Source organism: Monodon monoceros, unplaced genomic scaffold, assembly GCF_005190385.1.
Source record: "Monodon monoceros isolate NGI ecotype Baffin Bay Population unplaced genomic scaffold, NGI_Narwhal_1 Super_Scaffold_9, whole genome shotgun sequence".
Lineage (NCBI taxonomy): Eukaryota > Metazoa > Chordata > Mammalia > Artiodactyla > Monodontidae > Monodon > Monodon monoceros.
The window spans coordinates 15680491-15694378 of NW_021703786.1; the positions used below are offsets into that span (position 1 = coordinate 15680491).

Here is a 13888-nt window from a genome sequence, read left to right on the forward strand (position 1 = left end):
TTGGGGGGTGCTGGCTGGCTGGTCAGGCTTCAGGGACCCTCGAGGATCTCACCAGGGGTCCCCAGCCCTACCCTGAAAACCCTCAAATCTCAAAGAGGATGGTTGAAGGTCAAGTTGCCCCACCTGTGGGGTCAGAGCTGTCCTCGCTGCCCCCCATGAAACCCCTCTCTATTCCCCCCACTTCCCTCACAACCAGACCCTCCCCACCCTCCAGGCCTCAAAATCTAATTTGCTATAGGCCCTTCATTCTTGCCCACCCCACCCCCGTTAAATAAGTTAATGTCACTTAAAGTGCTAAATTAGGAAACTAAAAGTACCAAATACCCCTCCTCGGGGCTGCCCTCTCCCAGGGCAGTGTCCCCAGTGTCAGGCTGTCTCCTCAACCCACCATCCACAGCCAGCAGTCCAAAGGTGCCCCTTCCTCGGATCAGCGCCAGCCAGGCAGCTCCTCACCACAGGACGGTGGTCCCGGGAAGCCAGCTCCTCTCCAAGGACACACAGATTCCACGGGCTCACACCACCCTGAGGCCCCTCCACCTCTGGCCTCCCTCTCCAGCCCGTCTGTCTCGACTCCAGGCCCACCCAGGCATGAGTGGACGGGAGCAGAGAAGCAGCGGCGTCGAGTCACATCCCGAGGTTGGACAGGTGAGGCACCTCCAGGGCCAAAGTCTCCCGATGTCCCATTCTCCAGCCTGATTTTGGGATTGGTCCAACGTCCAGGTTTTCCTCCAGGAAGGCTTCCGAGGAAGGGGAGAGGGGGTGTCTGGCTGCTCCAAGTCTCCACGCGTAGAGTTTCTTTGGAGTGCTCTTGGGAGGAGTGTGTGGCAGACGAGGAGGTGGGGCAGGGGGGTAGGAACTTCAGGATGGACTTGGGAGGGAAAGTGGGGAAAGAGAAAAGGAGACATGATGACAGGAAGTGTGCCATTCTGGAACAGGAAATCAAGGGAAGGTGTCACGTTTTGGTTTTTAGTTTTACTGGTTTGCTTTTTCTTTCTTTCTTTTTTTTTTTTTTTTAAAAAAAGATAATTAAAAGTGAATCATTAAAAAAACCAAAAACACCAACAGGGGATGGGCAGAGAGAGCTGAGGACAGGCCACCTTCAGGGGATCTGGAGAATGGTGTCAGGGTGGGGTGGAGATGAAGGGAAGCCGAGGAGAGAAATGGCAGGGATAAGGGAGGGGGCAGGCGGGGGTGGGGGGTAAGGGAGTTTCTAGAAGGAGATGGAAGAATTCCTCGCCCCAAAGGAAGTCAATACGGGGATGGAGGTTCTGGAAGCCGAGGGCTTTTCTGAGACTGGGCTTGAGGTCTCATTCGACCCGCTCATCTCTTTAGACGGTTTAGTGGCCTGGAACAAAAACAGAGGTCAGGGGTCAGAGAGAGGAAGGGGAAGCTTCGTGCCGGCCCCCAGTTACAGTTTTTTTGTGGTTTTTTTTGCGGTACGCGGGCCTCTCACTGCTGTGGCCTCTCCCGTTGTGGAGCACAGGCTCCGGGCGCGTAGGCCCAGCGGCCATGGCTCATGGGCCCAGCCACTCCGCGGCATGTGGGATCTTCCCGGACCGGGGCACGAACCTGTGTCCCCTGCATCGGCAGGCGGACTCTCAACCACTGCGCCACCAGGGAAGCCCCAGTTACAGTTTTAAAAAGTGAAGAATCTCCACAAATCCAAGAGAAAATTAACTGCAAACAGTAGAAATCAGAGGAGGATCTGGAGAGAGTGAGTAGTTCCCTGAGACAGGGGAGGAGGTGGGGGAGCACAGCAGGGGCAGAAAGGGGGCACAGGGTTGGAACAGAGGGCCTGGGGTGGGAGGGTAGGCCCACGGTTACTGATAGGGAAGAGAGAAGGTGGGAGAGAGAGACCAGAGAAGCACAAGGGAGGGCAGGCCAGGGCCAGGACAGGCACCAGGAGCAGAGCAGGTGGGGAGCAGGGAGAGGGCAGGAGAAGGGAGGAGGAGGGGAAACGTTAGCTGCCAAAGGGGAGGCGGGAAGGGCGCAGCCCAGGCTGGGAGGAGGGCCCAACCAGCCAGCAGCCCAGTCAGGGCCCCTTCCAGCCTCAGCAGGTCTTACAGGGGCAACTGAGGAATGAGCTTGTCCTCCTGGGGGGCGCTTCTTTAAAGACCCTCCCCCCGCCGCCTCCTGCCCCGCAAGTGTTCCTCCAGCTCTGAGTTGTGCCTTGTGGGTAACGGGAGGTCACCCCCTCGTGATGTGTCCGGCACTCACAGGTCACCTCTGACAGAAACGGCCGTGCCCCCTCCTCACCTCCAGCAGACCCCTTGCATTTACTGGTCCTGGAGGTGATGGCCTGTCACAAATGCAGACTCCAGGGCCCTGCCCCAGGGTCCATCTCTAGCATGAGCTCAGGAATCTGCATTTTAGCCAGGCGCCCCACGTGATCCTGCTGCACAGAACTCTGAGATCACTCGATTAGGGCAACATGGACCAGGTTTTCTCTCTGTAGTTGTATCCACTGTCCCTCCTGGCCTTACTTAGCTACCGACCCATCCTGATGAAAAAAGACAAGGCATGAGGACTAGAGGCAGAGTGCTGTGGCGCACTGACAGAGACCTCCTGCAGGCCAGGTCTGGGCACGGTCACGCCCTTTCTCCCCGACCTACATTATCACCCAGCTGCTGGGCAGCCTCTATCAGATGCTTCGCAGGGGAAACCCAGACGGTGCCTCCCGCAGCCTGGAAGGGAACCAAGGAGACCGTATGTACCTGACTGGCCGACAGTGAACCCGCCCTTGAGGTTGCTGGTCACATTTCTTCTTCCACACGTGCACAGCAATCCCTCCCCCTGTTGTTCTTAATTATGTCCAGAGAAACAGAGCTTTGTCACCTTTGTGACAGGCAGAAACCTCATAGATGGTCAGCTTTAGCCGGGGGAGACTGGAACTGTTAGCCACACCCAAAGGGCTGAACCCCACACCCCTCCTCTTCCTGTGGGCCAGAGTCTAGCCCCTTCTCTGCGCCCCGAGCCTACTGACCTATCCCTCCAGGCTACGAGGCATAGATTTCCACACAAGCGTAGGTCATCTTGATGCTGCCGACCCTGTTGGCGCCTCCTCCAGGGCCACCTCCTCCTGCCCACATGCCCTTCTTCCTAGCTGTTTGCCTGAATCAGGCACTGGGCTGGCAGAAGAGGTGGGGCTTCCCCCAGCCCAAGGGGAATGCGTCCTGATAAAACCTATGGCAATTCAAGCCGTTTCCTTCTCCTAGCCAGTGACTGATCTAGAGACAGGCAATGAGGAGAGAGGGGAGGTCAGCTGGGGGCCTCTGGGGAAGGTTCTCCTGCTCCTACAATGATCTGTGTGCCTAGGAGCCCTGGAATGAAGGCAGATGTGTTCGGGTGGGGTGGGATGATGGGCCACCTGAACAGAAATATGGAAGGAGCCCAGGTCTTGATGTCCTTGAGCTGCTGAATTCCCCAACCCTGGAACCTCCCTGCTTCTTGTTTCGTTAGCTAATACCTTTCCTTGTCATTTAAGCCATTTTGGAGTTTCTGTTATGTGCAGCTAAAACCACTTAGACTGCTACAAGTGAGGCCCACCATTGTTCCCCTAATGTTCTTGTCAACAGTGTTCCCGTCATGAGTGCCATCTCCCCAAGGGTTGGCGGCACCCACGAAGTTATGCTTCCTAGCAAAGCAGTAGAATCCAGCGTTAGGACAAGCAGAATTTGTAACTGGCAGACCTGGGTTTAAGTCCCAGCTCTGCCACTTCCTAAGCATGTGACCTTAGGCAGGTATCTCTCTGGGTCTTTATGTTGTTACTCGCAAAGCAGGGATAACAGCACCTACAGCACCAGAATCACATGAGACGATGCACACAGAGCACGAGGCCCAGTGCCTGCACTCAGAATGCAGGCAATAAATGGTGGCTATTATTATTATTATTATATCATTAGTATATTAACATTTCAAGTCTGCATTGTCTAGTTCCATCGGGATTGGGCCTGATCAGTGGCAAATTCATTCATTCATTCATTCATCCATTCATTCACCTAACCAACAAATATTTATTGAGTGCCTATGTGTGCCAAGTACTGTTCTAGGTGCTGTAGGGATGCAGCAGTGACAAAGGGATTAATGCACAGATTTTTAAAGATATAAAGTTGTTACGAGGATTAAATAAGATGCTTAAAATTGGTACAGAAGAGGGGTGCTATTTTCTATTTGCCTCTCCATCCCCAGATCTGATTTCTGCCCTGCTCTGCACCCTGGTTGGCTGACCCCGCCATGCCTTGGCTGGCTGGCTTGGCTGGGTTTGCCCATTGGGGATTATGACAGGGCGGAAAGAGAGAGGGGGTAAAGTTTCTTCCTTACTCCCTCCCCACTTGGTGCCATGTCGCTGGCATGCTGCGCCTTCCATAACTATAGCACCTACTGTCCAGCTCTCACAGGACTCCCTAAACCCTAGGTCCCCAGACCCCTCTCCCCAGGGAGGTCCAGCTTCCTGCTCTCACTGGTCCCTGGGTGCCTCAGCATCTCTTGCTGGTCCCTTCATTACAGTCTCTTCACTGGAACCAATGGAGGAGATACACTAGGTGTCCAACAGTTGCTTAGCCCTAGTAGAAGAGGGGGTGTCCACAGTTTCATGCCCGCACCAAGCCCTTGATCCTTGTCCCCTGGGAATCTGGCTCTCATCCCACCCCTGAATCTTGAGCACATCCAAGAGCTTTTCCTCAATCGTTTCCTCTGATTTCTCTGTGGTATCAGGCACAGTTGCACCCCCTCTCGGAACTTTCTCCACTCCTCCACCCCGATTTCTCTGTCTGGTCCTGGCACTTCTATTCCCCTCCCCCTCATCATTGTCAAGGCAGCTTCGAGCTCCTAGTGTCAGAACCACGAGATGAAGGAGAGGCCTCTGTCCAGCCCTTGGCCCTGACAAAGGTACAGTGCAGCCAAGCATGGTGGTGACTCCTTCCCTTTGGAGAGCGCTCTGTGGCTTTCGAAGTTCTTTCCCACACACGGTATTATATTACATGAACTCAGAAGCCAGCCTCTGGGTTCTTGTCCTCATTGTACAGATGAGGAAAGAGCCTGCAGAAGGCGGAGGACTTTGACCAGGGTCACAGACTGAGCTGGGATGGAACGGTGCCCTGGCCTCAGGATGGAGGGCCAGGTGATATGGGTGACTGGAGCAAATGGACGGGCTGGGGTGGGGGGGCGGGCAGGGAGAACTGGGCTGAGGGAGCCGAGGTTGGTCATGAAGAGCCAGGGCGGCCAGTGAGGGAGTTTTGATTTTCTTACCCAGCCGGGGCTGGAGGGCACAGGTGGTATGCTAGGGGAGTGATAAAATCAAATCCTCATTTTACAAACAACCCTCTGCACCCTGCAGGTCTGGGAAGATAGGTTAGGGGTCACAGAAGTTGCAGGGAAACCTTAGAAGGGCGCGCACTGGGGTACCGAGGTACGGATAATTTTTTTCCCCTGCTGCTTTATAACATTTCTTTACTTTAAAACATTTCTGCAAAGAACGTGTAATACTTCATTAGAGAGAAGATGCTTTTTTAAAGAAAGGTTTCTAGAAAAGTGAAAGTGAGATACAGCCACACCAGTCATGTGGGAAGAGAGAAGCACCATGTAGCTGGGGAAGGTGAGGGAGGCGGGGAGCTCAGGGGACCCCTCAGCGTAGGTGGATGCCCGGGGCTGGTGACTTTCCCAAGTGGCGAGCGGCGAGCAACAGGGGCAGGCTTGAGCTCAGAACAGAGACCTGGGCAGGGACAGATGTCACCTGGTGCCCAAGGAGAGGAGCACGTGGTGTGAGCAGCAAAGAGGCTGTGGAAGAAGATGGACGCAGGGGAGTGAAGAGGTGGGCAGAGGGGAGGTGCCCAGGAGGGTCAGTGAGGGCTGACAAGGGAGGAGAGGATGCCAAGGAGCGGAGGGTCCCACGGCCCCCCAGTGCACGTAGGGGGGGCAGCGTATGTGCCCAACGCTGCAGAGAGGTGCGTAGAGCACGGTGCAAAGAGGCCATTTGGAGGCCACTGGAGACCTAGCCAAGCCCAGGGGTGAGGCTGGAAGGGAGCAGGAGGAGGGGGTGGGTTGAGGGATGAATGGAGGAGAGGGTGTGGAGGCGATGGAGGTGACTGGAGGGGCAGGAGAGAGGGCAATAGGCAGAGGAGCTGGGTGCCGGGGGAGTTGGGAGTCAGGGTGAGAGGTGGGGAGCATAATTCTAGAGGAGGGAGGCGCCCGCTGAAGAGGCTGAAGCAACTCTGTGCGGGGGTGGGGGCCTGGGTGTCAGTCTGGATTTGAACCCTGCTCCAGCACTTGCCGGCCCTGTGACCTTGGGTAAAGCCTCAGTTTCCCCATCTGTCACATGGGGATAATAAGGCCCATCCTCAGAGTAGTGAGTGTGCAACGAATTAATGTGTGTGTCTGGCACAAGTGAATACCCCTGGAATGTCGGCAGCCGTTCTAGACACCGAAGAGAGACCAGCCTGGACAGGATGAGGGGAACTCATCCTTGGTAGTGGCAGGAAAAAGAGCTGGGGGTGGGATTGGCAGGATGTGTCTGGGGACCCATGAGGAAGACGGTTGGCCAGCAGGGAGCTAGTGAGGGGCGTCTCCACTGGACTCCCCAGAGGACCAGCAGGCAGACCTGTGTGCCCAGGGCTGGGCAGAGCCGTGTGGTGGGAAGGGCTTTGGGATCCCTGGGTCCCAGTCCTGGCTTTGATGCCACGTTGCTGTGGGCCCGTGGGAAGTCCCTTTCCTTCTCTGAGCTGTCCCCTCATCTGTAAAGGAGGTGGCTAGACTTGCCCATCTCTCACCTCCTGCCTCTGAGCCTAGAACCTTCTTCAAGTCACAGCATCTGGACATTTCATGACCCCCACTCCCAGCCAACACTCAGAATGGACCTGGCATACAGGACCTGCTCGGAAATATTTACTGAACCAAACGAGTGCACTAAAGGTCTCTCTGAACATCTAGGCCTGAGGACCATTTGCATCTTCCGACCGGGCCACAGGTGAGCCACAGGGCAGAAACATCCATGGGTGAGGCTGTCAACTCTATATACTGTCCCAGGCCCACTAATTAAATCTGAAAGAGGGTGCAGCGCCTCCACCACTATTACGGCACCCAACGGGGGGCCGAAGTACTTCTCCCCTTCCTCCCCCTCCCCATTAACCACACTGCAACCCAAACACGAGACTGAAAAACAGATGCAAAACTGGTTTCTCCCTTAGTTGGGAGGTGGCCTAAGAGCTAAGAGGGAGGCTGAGATGAGAGTGGGGACCCCAAAGAGCAGGTGGGACTTGAGAGCAGAGGGAAGGAAGCAGAGGAGGGGAGCGGAGTGGCAGGAAGACAGGCATAAAGGCCCCTTCCACACCCCGGGGCCACCAGCCTTAGCAGGGTCTTGTCCAGGAGCGGCTGAGGAGACAGCCCTCTCTGGTCCTGTGTGAGGGGCCTTCTGAGAGAGGAGCCATCTGGCTGAGAACCAGATCCTGAGCCCTGGGACTGGAGAGAGGAAGGAGAAGATGGCTTAAGGGACCGGTGGGGCAGTCCTGGCGGGGAGGACCTCTCTGGGCAGCCGGCAGGAAGGTGGTCACAGGAATACTGGCAGGAGATGGCCAGTACACAGCAAGAGCACACAGCACTGCCAGTGGGGAGGGGGAGGGGGAGGGCGTCTGAATGGGGGCCAGGCCCCGCCCCCGTGGTGCCCAGGCTTACCTGCTGCTGGGCCTGGATCCTCATGTACTCGGCCCTCTGCTTGCCATGCTTGCCTTTGTCGGGGCTGCCTGCCTGGCCCTGGGCCGCCTTCAGCCGAGAGGTCCCCAGAGTCACCACCTTCATGGGTGGCACACTGCCACCGCCACTCTGCAGGAAGAGGAACAGGGTCAGGATTGGAGGTGAGGTCACACAGGCACCCCAGGCACAGTGGGCCCTCTGAGACCTGGAGAGCTCTCCCTGGCTCCACATCCCCTCACCCCAGGAATCAGGCCCACTCTCAGACCAGGTTTAAGGCCTCCCTGCAGGAGAGGGGACGGGGCCCCCGGCCAGGTTCCCAACAGCTCCTGGGTGAGAACCCTGGTGGCTTCCTTGAGTAGTCTGGGGGCAGCTGGTGCCCTTCTGGGGGAGCCATTTTTAAGGTGAAGGTCCCTGGCACCACCACCACCACTCCTGGCCGGAGAGAACGTGCCTGAGATCTGGGGGGAGGGGTCTTTATAATGGCAGACAAAGTAGGACTGGCAGCCCCAGGCCCACATCTTCCTCTGAATGGGAGGATGGGGGCGAAGTCTCCCTAGAGATGGACAAGTCCAGCCCCCTTGAACCACCCCAGGGACCAGGCCTGCCCAGAAGGGCGGCGCAGGCAGAGAAACAGCAGAGACAGAGAGAGTCAGACAGGAGAGGAGGAGGGGAGTGTGGGGATGCAGAAGGGGGAAAGAACTTTATTTGTCGGTTTACAGATACAGAGCAGAGGGAGAGGCCCTGGTCCCCACCACGGCTCGTTGGGCTGATCCCTGGGCAGGCCAGCTTCCCAGCCTGCCAGGGGCTCTGCCTGCAAACCCAGTCTGGCACCGGGCTCCCAGGAGGGGGGCGGGGCTGAGAGAAGGCCAGTGGGAGGAGGGGGCTGGCGTGGTGCTCCTGCAGCCTCCCACTCCCTCCAGCTCTGAAGACTGGAGCAGGAAGGTAAGAGGAGAGGATGGGGCACGAGGCAGCCACCTGGGGACCAGGGGGCGGGGGTGGGGGGCTGCCAGGGGATCCCGCGGCAGGGGCCGTGCCCATCTGGCTCAGGGTGGCTTCCAGCTCCCGGAGCGTCTCCTCCAGGCTGTCCATCCGCTGGGTGGTGGCACCGCGCCCCGTGCAGCCCAGGCCAGCAGCACGCTGACCCCTGCAGTCCCCGCTGCAGGGTTGGGCGTCGTGTCCAGAGTCCTTGAGGGTCTCCTCTGGGTAGGTCTCGGCAGTGGAGGGCTCCTGGGTCCTGTCTGGGGCAGGTCCCCGAGAACAGGGGACCCCAGCTCCTCCCTTTTCTGGGCTGTAGCTCCCTGTCCCCAGTCTCTTCAGAGCCGCCCCTTCCTTCTCCAGCATCGAGCTGTTCCCGGGCTGGGAAACCTCAGCCATTAGCCCTGGCGGGGCCTGTGGATTATCCCAGCCCCTCCCGCTGCCAGCCAGGGACCGGGGTCGTGGGGTAGGGGTTGTCCTGAGGCCGGGTTCCTCAAGCCTGGCCTCTGGTGGAGAAGGAGGTTTGGGGGCACACTCTGTCAAGATGATCCGGGGCACGCAGAAGGGCCTGCGGCCTGCGGCAGCCTGCGAAGAGAGGAAAGATGAGCGAGAGTGTGGTCCCTGCAACCAAAGCACCCTGAGCTGGGATGGGGGTCGCATGGGGGTGAGCCCAGCCCCTTCCTTTCACAGATAGGGAAACCGAGGCAGGGGAGGGTCCTGACTGAGTTTACCCAGCAAGTTAGAGGCAACGTTGGGACTAGAACTCAGGCCTTTTTCCACCACACCCTACGGTCTCCCACTTTCTGGCAAAGATGCCAGTTTACCTAGAAGCACAGACACACGTTTACATCTCATCACCCATGTTAAACTCTGAGAGCAGCTCTCATGGTTACTGCCAGGAGTTTACCCATCTGTGCGATGGAGTAACAGTAACGTGAGGCTGGTGGAGGATGAAGTGAGCACAAGTGTGCACGTGCTTGGAACACTGCCTGGCACGGTGTAAGCGCTCGATAGGTATCAGCTATTTGTTGACACGAACTGAATGTCTGAGACCCGCAGCCCCGTGTGGGTGGAGACCAGGTGTTGGCCTCTGGCCTCGGAGGGTGGGTCTGCCATCCTCATCTCAGGCCAGAGATTCCTGGTCCCTACCCCTTACTTCCGGAGCTTTCTCTGAGGGCTTCACAGTCACAACGGGAGGGGCTCAGCTAAGTCCCTCTGCTGCACAGGCTTGGGCAAAGCTAGAGCATCTGCCTCTGTGTGAGCGTCCCGGGCTCTGGCTTTGGTGGGGGCACAGAGAGAGGCCCCCAGTCGCCCCTACCCCACTTGAGTGAATTCTGGTCTAATTCCGAGCAGAGTCTTATACCAGGAACTGCCGTAAACGCCTTCATCTTTAATCCTTTCTGTTGCCCGTGAAATGGCTACGACTCTCATCACTTTACAGATGAGGAAACTGAGGTGGGGGGTGTCATGTAATTTACCCAAGGTCACTTACCCACAGCTAGCTAGTGGCAGAGCCAGGATTTGAACCCAGGCAGTCTGACTCCAAGTCCAGTGCTCTTTCCACTAAAAGGAGCCATGGGGAGATGCGTGGGGGGCAGCAGGGACCCCCAGACCCCCCGCCCCAGGCAACCCACCCAGCCCTGCCACCTGCTTACCTGGATGTGGGAGGTGCAGACTGGGAAGGCAGAGAGGGCGACCCATGCCCGCCCGGCTCCACTGCCCGATGGCGCCTCAGGATACAGAGGGGCAGCCAGCCCAAAGGGCCAGTGGAGGGGCTCTGCCCACTGGACCCCACCAGGACTGGCTTCCAGGGCCAGAAAGGTGCAGTGGCTGGGTGCAGCGGGCCAAGGTGCCGAGGGCACAGCCAGCCTGGGGCAGCCCTGCCATACCGTTCACCCCCAGACGGCTCCTTGGACTGCTCTGTGCCCATCCTCTGCCCAGCAGACAGCACTGTCTACCTCTTTGGTGCCTGTCTGCTCCCCCCGCCAGGGAGCCAAAGCACCACCAGGTCTCAAGCCAGGCTAAAAATCAGGTGGCGGCCAGCACAGAACCCACTGTGGGCCAAGAGAACCAGATGAGGAAGGTGAACACGTGAGTGCACGGGAGGCTCCCCTCTGCAGAGCAGACGCCCTCCTGCTACAACCTAACTGGGTAGAGGGAGAGATTCCCAGACCACCGCCCCGCAATTCCCCCTCCCCAACCAAGCACAGCCCCCTGGGGTGCAGACAGCAGGTCACCCTCAAATTCCCAAGAAAAAATAAAGAGGAAATAAGTGCAGCAGGACAGCAGCAAGGACTGAAGTTGAAATGCCCAACACCGAAAGACAGAACCAGCAGCCAAGGAAGGGCATGGGTTTCTTCCATCCCAAGCTCTCTGCCCAGATGGGGCCATGGGGCGGAGAGAGGCTGTAAATGAGCCTTCCTCCTGGGCATCCTGGTGCCCAGCGCAAGGCATAGATTCTAGTGGGAGAAAGAGCCCCCACCTGGCACAGGCAGCAGAATAGGGGAGATGGGGGCAGGGACCAGGCGAGGGCTCAGGACAGTGTCAGACTTTGAGTTGGGCCTAAAGTCATGTAACAAGCACGATCCAAACTCCAATCTTGGACCAAAGACAAAACGTGGGCTTCGGGCCAGACCTAAACTCTGGCTGCAGATACGAACAAAACACCCACCACAGGCCAGACCCGGAATCAGGCCTGTAAGGAAAGGCAGACCCAAGGGGGCCACCAGGTACCAGGCTGCTGGAGTCTGGAGAGGGAAGGAAGGGTGATGCACCCGTCCTTGGGGCGGGGGAGGGGGTGAGGCCGTGGCAGTGGCGGGACTCAGGGATGTGACTGGCAGGTTCTAGCGGGTGTTCTAGCGGGTTAGTGTGAGAAGTGAGGAGAGGAAGCGTGGAGGCACAGGCAGAGAGAGCGCCGTGAGAGGTGGGGGGCAGCCCGTTACCTTCCACGTGGGGCCCGGGGCTGAGCCCCCAGGAGGCCCCGGGTCCTGGGGGAACAGCAAGGTGGGGATCGGCTGGCAGCAGGGCGTGGGGGGGAGGGGAGACACTGAGCTTCTCTCAAACACCTGGGGAGCAGAAGGTGGGGGCAGGTTTGGAGGAGGGGTACAGGGAGGATGGGGGTGCTGGGCTCTGACCCAGGCACTCATGGGGAGGGGGTGGCCTGGGCTGGCCCTCCTTGGCCCCTCACCAGGTCTTCAGCCTCTCGGGGAGGGGTGCTGAGAGCACTCGAGTCTGGGTGACTTACAGCACTGGGAGGGGGTCAAGGTACATGGGCGAGTCTGTTAGAGCTTCTGTTCTCAGAACACTAGGGGATGGGGGTCTCAGAGCACAGGAGGTGTCAGGGCAGTTGCGGGGTGTCTCAGACACTACAGTAAAAAACTCAAACATGCGGGGAGGGACTTTAGACCCCCTCCCCCATTTTACAGTGGAGAAGAAACTGAGGCAAGAAGGAGAGGATCCTGAAGCAGCCTCAGTGGGGACCCAAGAATCCAGTCCCCTGTCCTAGTCCGGGCACCTCACCCTGGGGTCAGTTTGACAGGCAAAGCGGGGGGGCCTGGCTGATGACTCAGGGGGGCCAGGTGCGCCCCTGACCCACCTCCAGCTCTGCGATGATGCGGTCCTCATCGTCCTCATCCTTGATGGCAGAGGCCATGATGGGGGGTGTGGAGGACGGACGGGCCACCTCGGACACGGCTCGGCGCAGCTTCACTTGGGGCTTCTGCACCTCCAGCTCCTCAGACTCGGCCTTCTGCAAGGGCCCGGTCCCCATGAAGACCAGGCTCTGGGCACCTCCAGCTCGTCTCCTAGGCCCTAGCACTTCCAGACCATCTCCCACCTGCCCCAGCTCCTCAACTGCCAGGATGGCCCCTTGCCATGGAGGAAGCCCAAGCCAGAAGCAGAGTCACCACTGGCCAGCCTCCTTTCTTTCCTTCCACTTCCTCTGAGAGAGGGGACCACCCCAGAGAGTCTCCAGAGGTCATCTCAGGCATCCCCCCAACTCGACCCCCTGACCCCTACCCAAGCGGTGGTGGTACCTTGATGAAGGCCGAGTCCTTCTTGCTGGTGACCACGACCTCTCCAGTGCGCGTGGTGGTCAGGCCATGGGAGGAGGGGAAGCTCCGGCGGGGAGGGGGCGGCGGGGGCGACTTGGAGGGCTTCTCCGTGCGGTATCGGGGCACTGTCAGCTCATCTGCGGGAGGCCAAGGGACTGGGGGTCAGGGGACTCGTAACCCTGGAGTCTGTGCGCCACATCTGACTCCAGGGTTAGGATAAACCTGGCTTCCTCCTCCAGCGAGGAAGGGAGAGGAACGCGCAGGGGAAAGGACACAGGCCCCCTCCTCCTTCTCTCCTACCTCCCCGTGCAATCCAACCCCAAGCCCTTCTGCTCCTCCCCTTACAGCACTCTCATCCTTTGCTACTCAAATTGTGGCCCATGGAACAACAGCATTGGCAGCACCTGGGAGCTTCTTAGAAATGCAGAAGCACAGGCCCCACCCAGAGCTACTGAATCAGAATCCACGTTCTAGCAGATCCCCGGGTGATTTCACGTGCACTTTCAAGTTTGAGAATCACTGCTCTAATCCATCCCTTTCCTGCCCACCCCTCAGCCCTGCCCTGCACAGATCTTCATCCTTTCTCCGTCAAGAGAGAGTACTATTCTGAGAGTCTGACCCCACCCACCAGGCTCTCCTTTCCCCCAATTCTTCCCGGGGTGGGGGCTGCTTCCTGCAACCTGCAGAAAAGTCCCTCAAGCCTGACATTCCTCTGCCTTTGATCCCCTGGCGATTCCCCATGACCCCAAACCACGTTCAAGTTTCTTGGCCCAGCACCCTCTGAGCCTGCCAACCTTTCAGCTTCAGCTCTGCTTACTAATCCCTGGTCTGGACCCAGCTGGGCAACACCAAACACAGACCTCCAGGCATTTGTACGTGCTGTTTCTCCCTGGAATGCCCTCTCTCACTGGCCAGGGGAATGCAAGGCTCCAATGGAAAGTCCCCTTCCATGGGAAGCCCTTCCTGCCCTTCCAGGGCCTCCTCTAGGACAGCATTTAGCACCTGAATCCTATTTCCAGTTTACACACAAGGTATGGCCTGGGACAGATTACTTAACCACACTGAGCCTTAGTGTCCTCATCTGTAAAATGGAAATAATTACTGTATCTGCCTCCTGGGATTGTTGCAAAATTATAAGGATTGATACGTAGAAAAGCATTTGGAGCAGTTCTTGCCGC

General features: G+C 58.1%; 1 protein-coding gene across 1 annotated transcript in view; it reads right to left on the reverse strand.

The window, feature by feature from the left end:
* Nucleotides 1–292: 292 nt before the first annotated feature.
* SRCIN1 (SRC kinase signaling inhibitor 1) overlaps nucleotides 293–13888 on the reverse strand; it is a 64224-nt gene continuing 50628 nt past the window's right edge. The window contains 5 exon segments of the mRNA XM_029213033.1: nucleotides 293–1345; nucleotides 7666–7812; nucleotides 11601–11723; nucleotides 12254–12406; nucleotides 12693–12847. Coding sequence (XP_029068866.1) covers nucleotides 1211–1345; nucleotides 7666–7812; nucleotides 11601–11723; nucleotides 12254–12406; nucleotides 12693–12847 — 713 coding nt within the window. The 3' untranslated portion in view covers nucleotides 293–1210.